Genomic DNA, 21,417 nt, shown 5'->3' with positions numbered 1-21,417 from the left:
GATGCACACAGATTCCTAAATATCTCGCACTACCACGCCCCTTTCAAATTAAAGAAATCAATAAATTGTGGGTGCATTTAAGAACTCTCCAGGATCTACAAAAAGCATTCCTGACAACACTTGGAAAAGATGCTCACATACCTTATGTGAATAAATAGCTACCTCTCGTCTATTCAAAGGAATATACACAGGCAAAATAATGACTTTTTCCCACCATACAACCCACTTCAAATCTGACTCTGTGACTAACATTACAGGCCTCAGTGTTTTTGTTAGAAGTGTGAATATCACACAAGCCAACAAAATGTGTTATGAAAGAATAGTAGCCTTCCCACATTCAAGACTTCCAAGAAACTGATTGTGGTAACAAAACCTAACAGAAGTGATAAAAACTGAAATTAATTTGGCAATATTTGTGTCTAATTTTAGGACACAGATCACATTTTTAAGTTGTCAGTGCATTCAGTAGGTCTCCTTGTACCAACTTCAACAAATAGGACAAAGTGTTTTAGAACTTAAAAGGAAGAAAATGCAAGTCATTACAACCTCTCATTCTAGCTTCATGCATTACATCCTTCCTTTGATACACAGTGCAATGTAATATAATTTCAAACCTGAAGAGTTAAATAATTACTCTTCAAGGACTGTCTAGACAAACATTGACATAAACATCATAGTGCAGAGATCTGATAATACATATTCACATATCTTCATAAAAAAAGATTTTATATAATTATATTCTGTGGGCATTACAATGTTTTGCTTTGCCATCTGTGTATACATTTAAGTATATAAAATGAACCATAAAGTATTGCATAAATAATTCAGTAATTTCTCAACATCTGATTATGTTCTAGGTGTTACCAAAGAATGCATTTTAATTCTTCCTTTCTGTACTTAGCCAGTACAACATGTTGATGTCTATCACATACAAAACAGGGACTCTAACACTAAATAAATATCTTAATTTTCAAATTGGCAGCTCCACATAAGAGGAGGAATATACATTTACGACAAAGAAAAAGAGAGGATTTAAATAATCAGGCATATTTCAGAGGTGCGAATAGGGAAGCTGTTTAGAATGACTGAAAGATTAGAAAGTTTAGTAAATAAATAAATAAATAAATAAATAAATAAATAAATAAATAAGTAAAAATAAAATATGCCTATAAGCACTTCAAAAGCAGGATGATATCTTATGTCATTTAGTTTTGCCTCACATTCTTAAACTCTGCAGGGGCTTGGAATATGACATTTATCATAATGACCTGACAAAATTACTTAGAATGTAGAATTGTTAAGGTCTTCAAGGTGTATTTCTTTATTTAGTATTTAAGACCTAAGCAGAATGTAGCTCTTATTTCCAGTGAACAGAGAGGAAAAAGGGGAATTTCCTATAAAAACAGCAGTATAGAACAAAGTACTTTTATTCAGGTTTTTGTATGGGTTTATGTACAAAGTTTTACTGAGTTTCTTTTCTAAATCTGGTGTAGAGGAAAAAATTTCAGTGTGAATTTAATGACAATTAACCCATATTTAACAGTACTTAAGAGTTGCCAGAACACATTTGACAATACTCTACTAAAGTTCATTTCATAGGCTGATGAAGCTAGAATATACAACTTTTGGAGACTTGACCTGAGTTTTATGCTGATGGCATTTTGTGAAGTCTAAATTTCCTGGCAATACTTTTCTGTAGCAGTTTCAATGCATTATGTTATGTTTTTTGGAGTCTGCAGCAAAGAGACAATGCCATCACCACTGCTAAACCACCCACTAGTTGCATTGCCAACTGTTAACCACAGCTGCAAATTTCTAGAAATAACTATACCCAAGTTAGTTAACTATACCCAAGTTAGTTAGTTAGCTGATGCTTCATTTGTAAGTAAATGTTACTTTTGATCAGTTGATCAAAACTAACACTTATTTACAAATGAAGCATCAGCTAGCAACACACCAGTAAGTGAAAACAAAAGTGAAAAATCATATGCCCCATCTTTAGCCCACTAGTTTTACTTAAAAATTAAGCAGTTTAACATTTTTCAATGGCTGCAAAGTTATAATACTGACCAATATATAAAATTATAATCCCTCAAGATAGAGAAAAATCAATACCATTAGCAGTGGTATGAACATTCACAGACCATTAGGTTGAAAAATCCAAATGAAACCGTAGCTTAGTCTTGATATAACCATGTAAGATGACAATGTGTATTTTTCCATTGAATGAACCCAATTATACTTTAACTGATACCTGGGTACACTGAGAAATGGCTTCATCCAGTGCCAGTGCTCGCTTTTTGACATCTTCCTTAATTTTACTGTACAGGGTGTCAGCTGCCACATATTTCTCTTGGATAGAAAAGCCTTCTCCTGGGCTCAGCTCCAGCAACTGAGGCCCAGTTTTGTTCATCTTATCTATATGAGGCTTGTGCTCAGCAATCAGCTCACGCAGTTGCTATAACAAATGAAACAACTTATCAGTTTCTTACCCTTGTACCACCACATTACAACTGTCCACACTTCCAACACATCCAGCTGGCAAGAAATTCCAAACAAATACCTTTCATCTTAATGTAAAGCAGAAATAAAGTTAATGACTGCTTTGCCAGTGACCATTCCTATTCCAACACAGAACTATGCAGGCATAAAACATCAGAACTAGAGACACACTGGAAACACTCTGGCAGGACATATGATTACAGGCAAAATATAAGATGCTAATTATGCATATGATGCTAACAACAGACAATGCCCATCATATTTAGTACCTGTAATGACAGAAAGGGCAACAATATTCCAGACATGGGCGTCACACCACCACATATATACTTTTCATGTTGATATTGGTCACATGCTGCAAAGCCTTTCATTGAAGAGCATCACAGAAAGAGGTACCAGCATTGCAAGAAAATTAATTCAAATTATCCTTGATTTAAGAACAGGAAACCAGCACAAGGGAGGGTCAAAGAAATCAGTGAAAAGAACAAGCAAGGGTGATCAGGAGAGACCAATCAACCTCGTTTATCCATCTCCCCTTCTGGCCACAAGACTCCCCTGTCTTCATAATAGCAATATTATTTAACTTACATAATGTTTAACAAGTAATTAGTAAGTGCATTATATTTGATCTCAGCGATCTATTCCTTCTCATCATCCACCCCAGAAGCAAAAACTGTGCTGCAGATTGTACAGGGGCTTGTGGAAGTGAAATGTCACAAGGTGTCTTTCAAGTTGTCTAAGGATTTCAGATTTTTCTTGCTTGCACTGACAAAAGGGAAAGGGTTTTGTTTGTGTGAGTAGCCCCAGCCTTCCCTCATTTTATTTACTTTCTCATCTCATCCCTCTCTTCAGAAAAGTCCAGTCTTGTGAGAGGCACTGTCCCTCTCAGTGCTGTGAACTCCATGCCTTTCTATCCAATAGCTCAGTGCAGGAACATGAGAGGTACATGCACTGCTCCTCCCAGCTGAGACTGTTTAAATTAATGAAGACCCAGAAAAGAGCCTATATCAGTCTCAGTGTAAATAAGTTTCCTCTCTTTACTACAGTCCTTCCCTTAAGAAGGAATCCAGATGCTGGCTCTCTTCCTTGTTCCTCCCCAGAAGAGGGGACATTGAGGAGACTGGGAAGGGAAGACAGTGACACAACTCTTCAGTCTGCCAATGCCAAAACAGAAATGAAAATAACCCCCATGACTCTAACTACTTACTTTGAATGTAACTTCATTTGTACACCTCGCCACAAGAAAAATAATGTTGATTAATTTAGAGGAGGAAAAGGAAATTATAAGAACAGTTTGAAAAATTTTAGGAAATAATTTTTGTGGTTTATTTTTGAGCACAAAGAGATGATTTGACAGGCCAAAAGCGTGCACATGTCTGGGTCTAAACCTTATGCTAAAATACTCTGCCAACAGCTCATTTCAAACCAAACTAACTGCATGTTACTCACATAGAATCAACTCTATGAATTCCACAACTTGGAACAAAGATAGTCAGCAGTAAATACATCAGAACAGAAACATTAAGTTCTCATTCACATTTGAGAGCTACCTTTTTTTCTTCTTCTTCTTCTTTTAAATAGAACAACAAATTATTTGGTCTTCTTCATGATCTACTATTGGGTAAACAATTCTAGCAAACAAGCATTTCAGAGCAGATTACGTGTTAAAAGTGCCTGACATTAATCTTCAATTTAACAAACAAATCTCAGCTAATGGCACAGCCCGGGGAAAATGCAAAATTAGAAGCTCATCTGAAAGGCTTCTCATAGAAGCAGCATGATTAAAGTAGATGAGGAACAATTCTGCAAGTAAAGCAAGCATGATATGGTTCACAGTGACTAATCAAGGTAGTTTGTAAAGCTTATGTCATGCAGCTAGTCTTAACAGAACATGTTTGTTCTTTCTGTACATAATAGGAAGACAAATGAGTGAACCTGGTGTTTACCAGTACATAAGAGTGGCACATTTCATTAGCTGGTCTCAAAGTAAACAAGACTTTGAAGCCAGGGTTCATGCTATCTAACTTGAGTCACTTAATGGAGGCAGCTGAAACAAAAACAACACTAGTTACTCCATGCTTAGCAGGGAGAAACAGGTATCTCCAGTGGCTGTGCAGGTTTTGCATCTGCCAAAACATGCAGGTTCTTAACCTCAGTGGGATGCATAGAATCATAGAATTGTTTAGGTTAGAAAATATCTTAAAGACCATCCAGTTATCCTTCTGCCATGGGTAGGGGTGTCACCCACTGGATCAGGTTGCCAGGGCCCCATACAACCTGGCCTTGAACACTTCCACAGATGGGGCATTCACAGCTTCTCTGGGCAACCTGTGACAGTGCTTTACCAGCCTTCGAATGAAGTAGCCACGTGGCTGTCACAGAGAAATTTCAGAGAAAATACTGTGATAGCATATTGAAAAGTAAGAAATTTGCCATTTTTAAATAATTTCAGACTCCATGTTCCTGAATTTGCAATAGCAATCTTGTTTGTCCTTCACAAAAAAATAGCCATATATATATCCCTTCCTGTTTTCCTTTGCAAGATGAAGCAACTTCATTTTGGAGGCAGCCATTCTTCCATGGGGAGGGATATGAGAGGCATCATTAAACTCACAACCTTTTACCTGATATAGGAATCACATATGATTCCATGTGATACTAGCAGTCACCTATGAAACATCTCCATTTTTATCCAAAGTGATTATATATCCATGTAAGAGGACCCATACAGTGGCCAGTCTACAACACAGTCACCTCTATTTTGTGAGGCTATGGTAAACAACTATTTATTTTTATTATTGCACAACAAACATTCTGGACATGATAAATTACAAGATAAATTGATTGCTAGCCAAGCAATCAATTCTTGGCCCTCTAATTGTTCATCTTCTTTACTCAGCTAAGTTTAGTTTCAATGTTACCAACAAAACAAAAGTTTTTTTTATGCATACATAAGATCAGCATATGTCCATATCTGTGTACAGACTATAACCCCCTTTTGTTTCTTGCTCCAACATCCCACATCTGTTCTTTCTGCTTCTGTTTTGGTTTGTACCAGTACTGACATTAATGAGTACTTTTAAATATACATACTTCTTATATAATACCTTTTATGTCTCCAGTTCTCCCAGGACAATGGCAATTATTACCCTTTAGCCCTCTTTTATGCTTACACATCACTTGGTGCCTTACCCAGAGACCCTTGCTTACATGCACAGTTTGGTAAACAGCAGAGACACAACTGAAAATGTATATAAACTCTGTATTATTGTCTTAATTATCTTTTTTTCAACAGAAGATTGATATAGTTTTAAGAATTTTGCAGAGCACTCCACAGTTGTAAGCAAAATACTTTCTGATATTTAACACTTTCTTTTTCAAAACTGGCAAAATGCTTACCCTGTGTTCTTCTTGTTGTTGTTTTAATGTTTCATATTCAAGGGCTGGTGCAGGAAGCTGAGAGATGATCATTTCTGTTTCAGTTAACCATGGCCAAAGCTCTTCATAAGTCTCCCAGAACTGGTTAACTAGGGACTGAGCCCGTTCCAGCTGGAGGTTTCTCTCTGAGTTCATTTGACAGACTTGATCATATTTCTGTAAGAGGCTTTCAATTTTTTTCTGCAAAATAATATTAATTTTTAAAAGTATGTTTTCCCATGTGTCTCTTACCTTCATTTCCAAACATTCTTTGATAATTTTAACACCAATTCACAGTGAATAAAATTTCAATTTTGATGTTCCTACAGTACCATTGTTTAAGGTGGACAGAATCAACAATGAGGGAGACCAGAATTTGACAGAGTACTTGAAAATAATTAGAATACATTTAACAATACTGATATTGACAAATACCACTTTATCCATAGAGCTTCTAGTCAAGCTGCAAATGATTTGATGACACATCTTAGCCCAACTTCCTTACTGCAGACACTTATCTTCAGTGACACTTGGCAGAAGATAAGTTTTCCACAGCATTTCTGATTCAAAGCAAGAGGAAAAATACACAAAATCTGTTGGGATGTTTAGTTTGGTTTGGTGGTTTTTTTGGTGGGGTTTTCTTTTCCACTCTGGCAAGATAATAGGATATTGTTGCAACTGTCATTTACAAACTTGCAACAGAAACCACAAAACACTATTTTCCAGGTTAGCCTACATTACTTAATGAGAATGTATTACCATTACTAACATAGATAATAGTGATAGAACTATAAGGCTTATACATTACTAATTTAATGTATTTGGACATGTAATAATAAATGAAAGTATCAACTAGCTATAGTAGCTATATTTTTCCTGTGGAAAACTGCCCATGTTATCATGTTTATGAAATATTACATGTGACAATGCACATAAATCCTAGCCTTGGAAAAACTACATATAAGCAAGACATTCAATATGAAGAAGCTTTTCTTTTTTTCCCTTTGGCAGAACAAGCTATACTTTCATTTGTTATGTCTTGCATGTAAATTAAGCATAGAGATGCTATCCAGAGGACAGAACATAACCTTAACACACAGATATGCAGTACTTTTGACAAATAAAAATATTTAGCAGAGACTCACACAAAACTGCTCTGCCTTATGACTACAGTTTCATAGGCAGAACATCTCATCTATTTTAAATTGACTTAAGAGCAAATCAAATTTATTCAGAGATCCTGCAGCCGATCACAATTACTGAAGCATTGTTTTTCATGGACTGGAAGGACTGAATTTACACAAAATACCCAGCCTCACCGTAATTTAGCAAAAAATTCCCAACCCCACAACTAATCCTTCCCAAATGCCAACATGAAAAATCCATCCCTATATGTTTGCAGACCTGACGTTGGGCTCTCTGTGTCTGTGTGTAATAAAAAAAGTCATAAGAATGCCTTTCATGGGCTGTGACAGGATGGAATAATCTTGGCATGCAAGGTCTACTAGGAAATCAGCAGAAATGAAAGTAAAGACACACACTGAGGTGCAGAGCCAGTGAATTTGGCACAGAAATGCTCACGCCCAGAGCATCACTGACCCAAAAGAACTCGGAAGATAAACTGCCAGATTCCACACATCGACCCAGATGACTAACACCTCTTTACTCAATCATCCATAGGCTAAAATACTGTTTACTATGGATGAAGATGACAAATGGGGCTCCAAATTAGTGTCAGGCAAAGAAGCAAGTACGCAGCGTTTGTTCTCTTGACATCCTGAAGGAAGGAGAGCAATGCACAACAGCATTTCCTCCAGCATCACAATCCTCAGACAGGAAGTGACTGTAATTAATGCTTTTTCATTAGTATTTTAAAAGACTCAATAGGAATCCTTCTACTTGTACATTTTCTGCATATCTACTGCTGTAGCTGCAATTTAAGGAACTTTACCTTCATCATCTGTTTCTCTTCTTCAGTGCATGTTTTCATGATCTTATCCCCAGATTTAACAAGTTCATCTATAGTATCTTTGTGCCTTAAAATCTCCATGGTAAAAGCCTTGAAACACAATAAAAGTTGGTTAGAATAATATTTTTTTAAATAAAGTATTGGAGCAAAAGCTGGTTTTGAAATGCATTAATTATGATTGGACTGAAAATTAAATCACGCCAGTACGTTTTCTAGATGGAGAGTGTGCTGGCCAATAATTAACATGACAGTTGGAAATGCATTTCTTTTACCTTTTGAACTTGCAGCTGAGCAGTGGTCTGGTCTTGCTCAAGCCTAATATCACCCAGAGACATCAGTTTCTTTTCTGTTTCTGCAATCCAGGCAAATTCAGCATCAGCTGCTTGATCAAACTAAATGAGGGAGACAAGAATTAGTTCAGCAGTTCTACAGACATGAAATTAGAATAACAGTTTCAAAAAATTTAAAGAAGATTAAACAGCATATTTTTGAATTTTTAGAAAGATAGCTTCTCAATTTCAATTTAAGATTTTTATATAAATGAAATACAATGCCCAAAATGGTTCTGAGGGATTGTAATACAAGCAGCTTAATTCATAAGCATGACAAAGCAACAGAAGCAAATACTTCTTTCCAAAGCCTACAGCTCTCTAACAGTCGTAAGAAAATAAAAAAGGATGATAATCTCAGAGTTTTAACTAGACTGCTTGTTTTCATTTTATTCTACTTTTACATGTCTTTTTCATCTCTGTGTTTATTATTACTGCTAGTGTAGGAATTAGCCTGAGACACAGTTGTTTGATGTTACCCTATTAATCTGAAGAGCTGCTTTGGTATTAAATGATCAGGGCAAAACAATCACAGCTTAGATAAGTTAGTGCAAAAACCTCACTGAATTTAGAGAAGACAGGATTTCATCCAAAACTAGGCCTCAGATTAAATGCAGAAGATTTTTTGAGCATTTGGATACAGCCAGTCTTTTTCCTTCTGACTTTTAGATTAACTTCTGATTACAATAATCAACATCTAAATGCTTCAGAAATTTCCTAAAAGCACATATTGAGAAGAGTTTCTTACTAATTTGCAAAGAAAAGCATGAAATGAAGAATTTGGGGATCTAAGTCTTCTGAAATGTGAGAACAAATTTTAAAAAAACAAATCATACATTCTCGCTTCAGAACAAGTTTATAGGCATGTGCATTTTAGCACGCACATGTTGCAGTACTCAACCAAGGCAACTTTGAGCCTAAGCCATAGAGAAATATTACATGGGATGTATCAGATGCCCATTGCAGAAACTAATAAGAATTTATTTAGTGAATTCGTTAAAACTCTGCCCCCTCTCCAAAATGACCTGAACCTTAATATAGCCCTGAGTTATTGTTAAAATCTGTTTAGGTCAGAACCTACTTGTGTAAACTACTTGTGTTGTTGAGGCCCACACTTCCCTCAGAAATCTTCTGAACACTCTCAGCCCCATTTGTCTTTAAAATATGCTGATCTGTGCCTTTATGGCTGAAATCTATAAGAGCCCTGCTGCTTAATATATCTGGAATTCACTTTAGTCACTAACACAGACTTGTCTTAGTGGTTCATCATGAGTCCCACAAAATGAAAGAAACAGTTCTGAGATTTCACTCTTTATGAATCAATCTTTTTTTGTCTTTATAATCCATTTGTTATGTGAAAGAGCAGAACATTCTTTTTCACTATATGTCATTTCTCATTTCAAGTAACAGAAAGTAAGACTTGTCCTAAATATTGTGACATCCTACTAGAAAGGTATGTTCTGAAATAATCAGTACTGTAAACATTAGCATGAAGCACATGCACCAGTGCTAGTTAAATCCTGGCTTTAGAAACTACAGTTCACAATCAAAGTTTTCAGAAGTCCGTCTATTTACAACTGAAAGGGAGAAGATGATTTCAAATGTGCCAGATGTACAAACTAACTGCAGTGTGACTTCCTGATACCAAATATTCATGGGTATGTAAGTAATATTGAGGAAATATTTAATAGAAATAACAAAACCAAGGCAAGGCACTGAAACTTTTAAGTTAAATTGCATTGAGAAAGGGAAGGACTCGAAACTCAGTTTCCTGAAGGTATAGGATTTTCAATTTGTGATGCTTAAAAACAACATTAAGGAATAAAAAGCATAAAATTGGTACTCTCTGCATCCAAAATTTGAAATGTTTTCTTCCCATTATACATGGCAGTTACTTATGAGCCCTCAGCTACACTTGGAGTCAGTATAAAATCGCCCACTTAATCCCCATCCAGTTTAACCAAGCATAGCTCATTGTGGTACATTTTCTTCTGATCAGGAATGATTGAATTCTGAATATGATGATGCTGTGATTTTCTCCATGAATGCTTTCTAAAGCACTCTCTATGGCTGCTTTAGAGTGAAGAACAGGTAGAATATGACCTTGTGTTTCTACACAGGACTCCTTCACTGGAGGACCCCACCAAGGCCTTTACTCTCCATTAACGAAGACTAAACCATGCAGCTGAATTTATCTCTATTATCAGTCTGGTACCATTTTGCCCAGGTAGTTAAAAACCCTGGGCATTGCATTATTCTTCCAGCTTCCACTCACAACATGAAGCTATTCTGCCTAATCATCTGAGTTTCTTGCTGCATTCCTCACCTTGGTCCAGGAACATCTGACACGAAACCTACACTTCTACCAAAGCCTTGTATTCTCAGCAGGTCTGTCCTCCAGCCAAAACTTAATAGTATAGGCACTTCACAAATTGCCACAGGGCAAACTGAAAGAGCACGAGCTTCTCCAAAAACGTTGATTTTGCATAGCCAAATGGGAAGTATCTTACCCTTTACATTAAGCCACCCAAAACTTAATCACAGGATATGGTGTATAGGAGTTTATTGTGATGATGTGCTGAAGTGGAGGTTAGGGGTATGCAGCATGAGAGTGCAATGTGCCCTTCCATTAGATAGTGGAATAGCAGCTCTGGAATTTTCATGTCTGGATCTGAAACTGCTCAACTTATGCTAGAGGATGCAATGTACTCGTGGAATTCAGAAAATCTGAAGGAGAGCCAATATATAAGCTCCTATCTCACCTTATCACTCATGAAAAAAATAAAATAGAAATCACCCTTCATTTTTGAGAGTTAGGTTAATGAGATGAGAAAATATTAATTATCAAACCCCTTAAAAAGAAACCTATGGTTATTTTTAGGCTCAGTTAGAAGAAAATCTGAATTACTGCCTCTTTTAGCCAGCTTTTAGCAAATTTTGAAATTATGACACATGCTCTCTTTTTGTCCTCTTACAACTGTTTAAGAGAACTATACAGCAATAGGAGAAGTCTCCACCAATATTTGTACACGTGAACTGGAAAACTGTTTCCACAAAGCATTTATAAGCTGGCTTAAATATGAAACTACTTAGTGACAAAATTAAGGCCCAGTTCTCAAAGCGTAGCCACATATACTTCTATGCATGTATAGAAACCTCCACATACTAAATAACTCAGGTTTTGCACCCCAAGAAGAAAAGCATTGTAGATATTAATGAAAGTGTTATTTAAATCCTCCACTACAGCTTGAACAAGGTCATCCAGCTTTTAATGGTCTAACGTGCAGAGGAGCTAGACAATCAACAGATGCTAAAAGGTGGCCAGCCTAGCAATATCAGTGCCACCTCCAGAAAAGTGGCTCAGGATTTTGGCCCACATTTTACTTAACACAACATGATGTACAAAAGACCTGTGCTATTCAGTTCTTAAGCAAACTCCGACTTAAGGAGCCACAGATTAATAACAGCAATTTTAGCTAAAATATTTTTGTTTGCATCAACAAAATGGGAGACAACAGAGTACAGATTAACAGATTTTTGGCATTCATATTTTAACACTGGAATCCCATTTCATTCAAATGGGCATTGTGCTGCTCAAGCATAACAAACTTTTGGCAACACTATTATAGGACGGCTTTTGTTCCAGTACACATGTCCAGAGACTGTTACTGTCCAAAGAACAGTTTTCAGTACCTGCTGGGATCTCAGGAAGGCAGCATCGATCTCATCCACCTTCTGAGAGATGGTGTCACTCACTAATCTGTAACGTTCGTTGTCCTCCGTTATCATCTTGTCCAGCCCCTCTCTGGCCCTCCACGGCACCAGCTCCAGGAAGGCACTGCCAACCTCATTCAGAGTGTCCACCAAGCCTTTGTTGTTCTTTGCTTCTTTCTTCAGCTCCTGTAAAAGGCCATGTAAAACAATTAAACCATTTAAACATGGCAGTATATGAACAGAACATACAAAGTTTGCAGATTTTTCATTCTTTCAACTACTCCGTGAGTCCAGAACTGAAATGCTTCCCACACAAAACAAAGGGCTAACTTAGAATACTTATTTTCAACTAAACTGTATTGTCTTTTTGATACTGTAAGCTGTTTGACAAAAAGGTAACTGCTTCTTAAGAGAATTTTCCACAGAATTTACCTAAATATATTTCTCCATTCAGTATGACTGTCTGAAAATTTTCTAAGAATTGTTAGTACTTTGTGAAGCATCCAAAGAAAATAAAATGGATGGTTGTGAACTGCAACTCCATAAGGAACTAAATGAGCAGCAAATGCAATACAGCAAAATATGATGAATTCAAATTATTTCTGCAATGACTGGATTAAATTTCAAGCACACGTTCATACAAAGGAACGAGCTTTTATCTGTGTAGAACTTCCCATCTATTAAAGAAATATAATAGATTTTTTTTAAGCTTCCACCCTCAACATCTTCTATACCATGCAGCTTACACTCCGTTTTTTCTTTTGAAATAGATCTTGTTAAACAAAATTATTAATATGTTTCAAATGCTGACACTTTACAGGATTTTATCCATGCCACAGCTAAAGAACTAAAACAACTTTGTTTGACAGCCTATGAAGTTTCCCAGTCTTAGGTAGCTCCTCGAATAAAATGAAAATGTTGTTCTTCCCTTGTGCTAAAAATAAACCTCAGCCTAATTTCATAAGTGATCATAACAGATGACTCTGGAAAAAGAGTTTGATCCTTAACTACTGTTACTTTTATTCAAATGATCTGATACTAAATTTAGTTACTAAAAAAATTATTTCATACCAAGCATAAATTAACACAAAACCTCACTGAATTACAGAACAGTAAATAATTGACAGGTTCTAGACCTACTTTTTGTCTTTCTTGTACTTGGCTTAATTCTTCACCCTTTGGCATTTGAGTTTCATATGAGAGTAACTCCATCTCTACTTCATCAAGCCATTTGCAGAGCTCCTCATGAGTTGAGTGCAGTTGGCCTGCAAGCTGCAGAGCCTGCTCTAAAGTCTTGGATACATCAGAACTTAATTTTGTAATGTCTTTGTATCTTGCTTTAATGCCTTCCAGTTTATCTTGAACGATTACAACTTCATCACCTAAAATATTAAAGGAATGTTATTTCCCATGATCACAAATATTTAAAAAAAAACAAAAAACAAAACCACCACCACAACTAAAAAACTAAAATCCCAAACTCTACATATTACAGAAAACTCAGTATTTAATTTATAAAATAACGCAAACAAGGTGAAAAGGCCAATCCTCAGCTATTGTAAATTATCCTACCATCACTAAAACCCACAGAAGTACAAAGTTTACCTCAGTTCAGGATCAGTCCTTCTGTCTTTTTTCTGCTTTACTAAACTATTACAAAGTAAGGAGTTAAATCCAATTTTAAACAGAAATGTTCTTATTAAAAAAAATCCACCTTTAAATTCACAATACTTCTTATAAAGGCCAAATAAAAGATATAAAAGTGTTACTGAAAATGTAAAGAACAAAAAAAAATTTCTACATATTACTAACTAGACTTTCAATTACACTAGATTTTGACATCACAATCCACCCTCATTGCTGTCCATTTGAAACACAACTCAAAAGGCTAAAAGAAAAACAGTGCATTGAAATTTATTAGCTATAATATTAGATATGTTCAGATTTCATCATAGAATATGTGTAATGTCAAAGTTTGGAACAGAAAAGGATAATACCACCCTGCACTAACATATGTACGTCTCAAAGGGTTCAAGAACTTTACAAGTATAGGAAAATCTGGGCAGATGTTGATCTACAGAACAGACACATTGTGTATAACTGGAATGCAACTTTTCCCACAGTATTGGCTCCCATGGCTGAAGCTTTCCCCTTGCAGTAATAGGTAGTCTAACATCTTGTTCATCTGTGGATGCCTGCAGGGAATTTACAGTGTCCACTGCCAAACATCCCTCCATTATGAGTAATGTCCACAACTCACTATTAGGAATGGAATGCAGGTTCACTAAGATAATTTTCCACTTAAAATAATAAAAGGTTTCAAGGGCTAAATTCTCTGCAGGCAAAAAAGGCCTTTTGCTCACTTACATTAAAAGTAAAATTGGCCCCAAAACATAGCCTAGGTTGACCTCAAACCTTATTAAAACAAACAACTATGATTGCTTTAACCAGTAAATATGAACCATATTTACAAGCTTCACTTTAATTTTCTTAGGCAAGTACAAGGAAAAAAAGTATGACAAATTATAGTTTTATGTAAGTTCTCACCTGTTGTTTGCTTGAGAAGCTCTAAGCCATTTTGTATAGCCAAATCAACATTTTGTTTTCTAAGAAGAATCTCTTCCTGAAGATCCTATGAATAAAGGTCATTTATGTTAGCACAGACCTAAAAAATATTTTTATTTAGAATAAGTATACTGACATTTTAAACAAAATACATTAATGAAAATAAATGATGTATGGGGATATAAATCAAATTAAAAACATGAATTAAATAAGAAATGAACAGAAATCAAAATACCAGTAGTTCAGAGTGCTGTTTCTCAAGCAATTCTGTGTTGCAGTCTTGGACTGACAATTTGTTCAGTTTATCATGGACTTCATTCAGCCAGTTCATCAATTCAACTTCGTCCTCCCCAAAAATCTGAGCATTGCTGTAAGCTTGCTGGAGAAGTTCAGACCTGCTGTTGCTCTTCTCTTGAATTTCAATGTATCGTGCCTGAGCAGAATCTAGCTTTTCCTGCACCATATCTTTATCTTCCCTGGAGCTCATAGTCTTTAGAGACTGACCAGCACTAATGGCCTGATGCAAACTCTTATTGTGAGCTAGGACATCATCTTCTAGGGCCTATATTTTAGTGTCAATAATGAAGAATAATGGAAAAGAAAATCAGAAAAACATAAAATAAATTGAGGTGAAACTCAAGAAAAATTGAACAAAAAAAAGGACATATTGTCAACATAAATGTATAAAACTTAAATTACAGGGAAAAAAAATGAAAAAGTATGGTGAAATGAGTACAGTGCAACAGCTCTGCCAGCTTTACAGAAGCATCTAAAAAGAATGACCAAAGCAAGTGAGTGGTTTGTATCTTACTTTGTGCTGAGCAATCTGCTGCTGCAGTTTGGAGGCCTGTGTCCCAATGGGCTCTGCATTTGCAAGCCTCTTCTCTGTGGCTGTCAGCCACTCCACCAGGGGCTCCAGAGCTTCGTGGAACTGCTGCGCTACCACCGAGATGCCTTCCAGCTGACGGTTCCTACCAATGCACCCAGGGAAGGGTTATCTTTTGTGATCAAGTGAGTGTCAGACAGTTTTAATAAAGAAAAAAGTCCCTTGAATCCTTTGAAAAACACTCCAGAAATAATTCAATCTCATTGCAGGAATCAGTCACCAAATGAAACAGGCATATATCCATGACACTTAGTGAAAAGCAAGGTAAAGTAAAAATCAAAATTAAAAACAAAAAAACACCTCCAAGGTATTTGGCTAATATACCAGTTTTGAAAATAAAAATAATATCACTTTATTCATATACCTTTTGTTAAAAATAATCTAGCACTCAATTCAGCAAAACATTGTTTTATAGCCAGTTAAAATAGTTCTCAAATTTCCAGCTGTCTTAAAGCATAAAGTTACATTCCCTTGACTATTATACATGTTTTAAAGTTAGGCAAAGGCTTTACTGAACCAGAATGCTTCCTCAGTGTTGCAAAATATCTTTAATCATTTTTTCAATGATGACAACAGAATTATTTGGTTCTAAATTTGCCTCTCTTGTCCTGGATAAAAGCTCTCAATGAAGTTAGTGAGACAACATTAATAAAGCACAGAGACTTGACCTCCAAAACAGAAAAGCAGCATCTAAAATATTTCCATTTCAGTTTATTACATGTCAGAGAAGACTCTTGATTACAGCAGTGCTGAACAAATGTCATTCAAGCAGACTTTTAGGAGAGATTTGTTCTACATGAAAATATCACAATAATGTTGTTCAAATGAGGATCTCATTCTAGATAAAAGCTACATTTATATGTGTTTTCCAGGCCTTATAAATAAGGTAGACTTGACAAACTTAGCCATGGAACACTCTGTGGGGTACTCTACATAGTTTTCAAAATCATCTTCAAATTCCTTCTTCATTTCTAGAGACCAGCCAAAGAACAATGGAGACAAGCTCGCAGATAATGATGGCTTGGAAAAAGCTGCAATTTCATTTGTAATTAGATATCACCAGACTGGGAGGATATTATTAAATTAAACATGACATTAACATTTACCCCAGCTAATGAGTCAGATTCCTTCAATAAAAAAGAAGGAAAAAAAAAGGAAATAATAGTCTATTGGCAGTTAACTAATTAAATAATCCTATTATTAGTATGAGGTAACAAAACAGGCTCAGCTAAAGAAAGGCTACCAGAAGGAATAGAAGACAGCAGAAGTGAGGTGAGTTCAATGCTACTCTAAGTCCCAACACAACCATCTGTTCTTCACTGCAAAGCTTCACTGTGCACTTTAAATTTTTCCTCAACTTCCCAAGTCCTCTCTTACTCTCAATTATAGGCCTTTTCCCAAGCTGTCTCATACAGTCTTCTCTCTACTCTGAAAAAGACTGTCCTTCTCAATTCCCCACCCAGAAAACATGCTGAGTAACCCTTTCAACACAGCTTCATGCAAAGAAACTTTCCAGCTCATAACTTTACAGGTGTTTTACCCATTGACAACAACTCGTAAATGTAAGTCTGTGTTTACAAAGATACTGTATGCATGGACTTGGTTTGATTTTTTTCCAATTGGAACTTGAAGTGGACCTCAATGTCTTTTAAGAGATAGAATATATAACCTATATATATTCTATCTCTTTTATATACATATATATATATGCCAGAATACATATATCTATATACTTTAAAGGTCCTTTTTTTCTTGAAAACTAAGGGAGCTCGGCACCTTGCATGCATCTGTAACTGACATTACGATGACCTCCGAGTTGCAGAAACTAATTATGCAGATACTATTTAAAAAAAAAAGGAAATAATTGTAGCAATTTCTTCTTTGTAGCAATTCAGGACTTTGAAGTTCCAACAGAATATCATTATTATTTGTTAGGTGTAAAATTTGCGCTTGATTCTATTGCAAAACAAGTTCTTGCCTCAAAACACTTGCATTCTAATTAATTAGCAGAGATAATTAATTAAAATTGTTCAGAAGATACATATGTAGCTAATCCTAGCAGATTATCACAAAAGACTAAACATTTTTTAAAGTGCTTTTTGTCTCTTCCTGTGACTTTTCTCCACTTTTCCCTCAGAGGACCCATATATACATCAAGACACAAAGCCATAATGCAATAAAAAGCATGGTAGTACTTCACAGTATGGAGTTCCACATGCTGCTTCTAAACATCCATCACATGCTATGTCTACATTTTTCAAAGCCATGAAAGAATTTCAAGTACCTTGTTTCAGCTTTACTGAGCAAGGCATCCCATCGGCTGTCCAGGAAACTCAGCTGTTTCAGGATCTTCACTCTGTCAGCAGCCTCTGCTGACTCCGCAATTTTCTCCCCTTCGCGCTTGATTGCCTCAACAGTTGGCTTGCGGTCATCCAGCAGCCTCTGCAGGAGCTGCAGAGAGAGCAGTCCAGCACCAGTTATTAAGAAATATTGCAATAATGCAAACAGTAGACTTCTTGAAAAGCCCTTAAAACAAAACAAAAAAAAAAAAAAAAACCAACACCAAAAACTAAATCACAATGCCTGTATTGTGATAAATATGTGAACAAAGCCAATCAAAGAGACACACATAACACACACATCAACCCCTTCCCTGACCAACACAGGCTCATTTTAGTTTCTCAGTTGTTTTCCCAAGTACACTGGAGTTTCATGAAGCCCAAGCAACAACCCTGCTTCTCTGAGGTAAGGATGTGCAGCAGCCCAAAAAGTGAACACATAGAGGACAAAGTTCTACAGAACACCCTTGGGGGAATCCAGCTATCTAGAATTCAGTTACATTTTATCAGAACATTTATGGGAAAACTGCATGCCCTGCCAGATTTGGCTTCACAGAGGTAATTCAGATACATAGAGAGATGAGAAAATGGAAACTAAAACTATTGTATAATCAACTCATCACTTAAATGAGATACAGTTGAGTTCACCAATCTAGTGTAGTACATTAACTTGTCTGTGAAGAATAAAATGTGCCTCTGTCTGCAATCCTCCTTTCCTCCATTCCCTAGGTGCCTTTGGACACATTAACATTTTGCCACCGCAGGTATCCCAGGATGACAACCTGTACTGGCCATAACTTTATATAAAATCCCTGGGTGGCAGTGGGCCACACTGCATGAATTGTATGTTTTATCAGCTACATTATCATTCTTTTTTCTATAACCACTATTAAAATATGACAAAGTTGATGACCCTGATAGAGTTTCTACATCAGCACAGACCACTTCCCAATGGGATTCCAACTAATTACCAACAGTGATCACATGAAGATCAAGACCCAAGGATTTAAGTCCATAATCTGCAATCTTATCTCTAGTAGTAGAGTAAAATTTTACTAGGCTTTATTTCCTACCTTTCAAATGGCCAAATACTGGATTTTATGCTTTCTCTTTTTCCAATGGATCTTTAACATCCTTTCTAGCTAATGTTAATAAACCAGAGCTCAGATTGCACAGTATCACTCTGTCTTATATCCAAGGAGATGAGCACTCCTCCCAACCCTTTTCAAAGTCTTGAGTTTTGAACAGATGGCTCCTTTAAACACCTCAGCACACCCCAGTGTAATATAATACACTTGAATAGATATTATGCTTTGCCAAAGCCTGGGAGTTTATTCTCATTGGTCCAGTGGAAGGAGATTCTGAAACCATTTCACTTACCTTCTGTTCTTGTATTTGGGCCTTGACAACTTTGAATTCAGCAGATGGTGGTTTCTGATTAGCCACAAGATCTTCTGTATCAATGAGCCAGCTAAGCAGAGATTCAAGGGCATCCTGAAATCTCCCACAGTGGAGAAGGGCTTCCTGCAATTGTGCAGCACGCTGGGCAACCTAAAAAACAGCAGAGGATCTCACCTATTCTTTTTATTTCTGTGAAATAGTTAGTCAAAATATGTAGAACAGCTGTCAATATCACTAATAAATACTATCATTTTTATAACTATTCATAACAACACTATGTCACAAATCAGCATGAATCTAATTCATGAATTGGGGCTGGAGACATCCAATGAAAAGAACAGACTGACTCCCAGTAACTCAGCCTGCTCTAGTAATTCCTTACAAGTTACTCCAGCTTTATGTAGCTACAGTATTATGAAATATACTGATGGGATGTTTGCATTTCAGATGGTCTTTATTTTCCTTATAGAAAGAATGAGCCAGGATTTCAAAGTAACAGCTCTTAATAAGGCCCAATAATGCCATTAATGAGAAATAAAAATAGGAAGGGAGAAGGCAAATATGTGAACCACAGGTGTATCTGGTTCTGCTGCATCACTCTTTCAGGAATGGAGCAGAAGATGAGCACCATTTTTACTCCCCACCCTTTCCATTTCCAACAGCAGCTACTGCTGAAGGAAGACTTCTGAAAAGTACAGAAAAACATCTACAGCCAGTTTTTCAAAGCAGTGGTACTTTCTGATGTCTCAAGCCATACAATCCTTAATGTGCTGTAAAGGAAACATGGCACCAGTCACACAAAGCTGGGCTGTATCACTGCTCTGTGCAGGTACAACAGTGTACACAGAGCAAATACAACAAGCTGAAAAAAACATGCAAACCATGACTGAAAGTGGGACTGGATCTCTAGGGATCTCTTCCAACCCCAATTTCATGATTCTGTGAGTCTTTCCTGAATAAAAATCTAGAAAAGACCTACAGAAAGTTTGGCAAAACCTTATAAATGACAGCAACACCTCTGGCTTTTAGCAATATAAATCTTATCCTTAGAATTACAAACAAAGTGATTGTGTAAAGCAAATACAACTCATATTCTTAGTGAATATTTAATTTCCTGTATTTTGAAAGACATCAGCAAGCAAACAACCAAAAGGCAGAACACAACAAAAGCAGGACAGTATACAAGATTATAACCTTCTTATTAAGAGTCTTCCATCGGGTGTTGACATCTTCAAGGTCGTGTTCAAGGTTTTCTGTGCTGGTACTTTTAGCAGCACTCTGAATAAGGCCCTGACCCAACCAATTTACTTCCTGTTGTTTTACTTGTAAGGGTTCAATTTCTTCTTTCTGGAATACCTGCAGTTGAAACCCAAGATAGACATGAAACACAGTAACTTCAGTCATAAAATGCATATGATGTTTACATGACAGTATGCAACAAAAACGTTACTTAAAACTGGTGTCTAGAAGAAAGGAAGCCATTCCTTGTCAGGACCTGCCTAAAAAACCATTAATAAATCTAAACAGAATAGACTCAATCTAAACAGAGTAAATTCAATGCATCATAGAAGGGGAAATGGCATACATTTCCATGAGTAGTTTTAGATAGGAAGGAAAAGAACAGAGAAAAACACAGGTGGTGAAAGTTCAAGGGGTTGAAAAAAGAAAACTTCTGATAGAGGGGTAAAATAAAAGACTGGACAAACTCATCTGTTTAATTATCTATCTATAAAATCTAACAAAAAATGGCACAGACCAAGAGAGACAAGTGGGCATTTTTCCAAAATAGAACTAAACCCAAAGTTTTAAGTCAAAGAAACAGTGAAGGAAGAGATATTTTAAGATCTGTTAAGGAGATTATAATGGTAACAAGTGAGGAGGAGGCACTACAGATGCTGTTGAAACAATATCCCGGCAGACACTCAGGAAAATGGGCTTTCATTCAAAGGATACTCTTGCTAATTGCCAAGGCTTTGAGCGTGCCCAACAACAGTTTGAACAGTTTTGTGTTTGCTTTATTTTACTCCTGCAGGTATTTAGGCTTTTTCAGAGCCAGATTATTACCATTAGCAACAGCAATGTAAATCTCCATTTGTATTCAGCAGCATTAAGCTGCACTGACACAAGTGTCAATGAGATCAGAAAATGGCCTGAAGCCCCTGAATTAATTACACAGGCCAGTGAAAAATAACCAATGAATAAACAATGCTAAAGAATGCTCAACTTTTGACCCTAAATCCTTCAATTTCTATAGCAGCATTCAGTAACAGTTTTGGTGTACACTTAGTGCATTCA

At 36.3% G+C, this 21,417-nt stretch overlaps 1 protein-coding gene across 12 annotated transcripts in view; it reads right to left on the bottom strand.

The window, feature by feature from the left end:
• DST (dystonin) overlaps nt 1-21,417 on the bottom strand; it is a 289,433-nt gene that overhangs the window by 45,023 nt on the left and 222,993 nt on the right. For 10 of the 12 annotated variants that reach the window (XM_063150658.1, XM_063150659.1, XM_063150655.1 and 7 more), the window contains 12 exons: nt 20,317-20,478; nt 19,102-19,272; nt 17,667-17,833; nt 15,308-15,467; nt 14,732-15,058; nt 14,479-14,563; nt 13,072-13,313; nt 11,911-12,117; nt 8,161-8,280; nt 7,871-7,978; nt 5,902-6,120; nt 2,255-2,458 (listed from right to left, as the gene is read on the bottom strand). In XM_063150658.1, the coding sequence (XP_063006728.1) occupies nt 2,255-2,458; nt 5,902-6,120; nt 7,871-7,978; nt 8,161-8,280; nt 11,911-12,117; nt 13,072-13,313; nt 14,479-14,563; nt 14,732-15,058; nt 15,308-15,467; nt 17,667-17,833; nt 19,102-19,272; nt 20,317-20,478 (2,172 nt within the window). The remainder of the gene's footprint in view (nt 1-2,254; nt 2,459-5,901; nt 6,121-7,870; nt 7,979-8,160; nt 8,281-11,910; nt 12,118-13,071; nt 13,314-14,478; nt 14,564-14,731; nt 15,059-15,307; nt 15,468-17,666; nt 17,834-19,101; nt 19,273-20,316; nt 20,479-21,417) is intronic. The other 2 variants (XM_063150668.1, XM_063150663.1) reach the window with 1 other exon arrangement.

Source organism: Melospiza melodia, chromosome 3 (genome assembly GCF_035770615.1).
Source record: "Melospiza melodia melodia isolate bMelMel2 chromosome 3, bMelMel2.pri, whole genome shotgun sequence".
NCBI classification, from domain to species: Eukaryota; Metazoa; Chordata; class Aves; order Passeriformes; family Passerellidae; genus Melospiza; species Melospiza melodia.
Note: the sequence above shows the minus strand (reverse complement) of the source record. Positions and strands in the feature narration are given on the sequence as shown.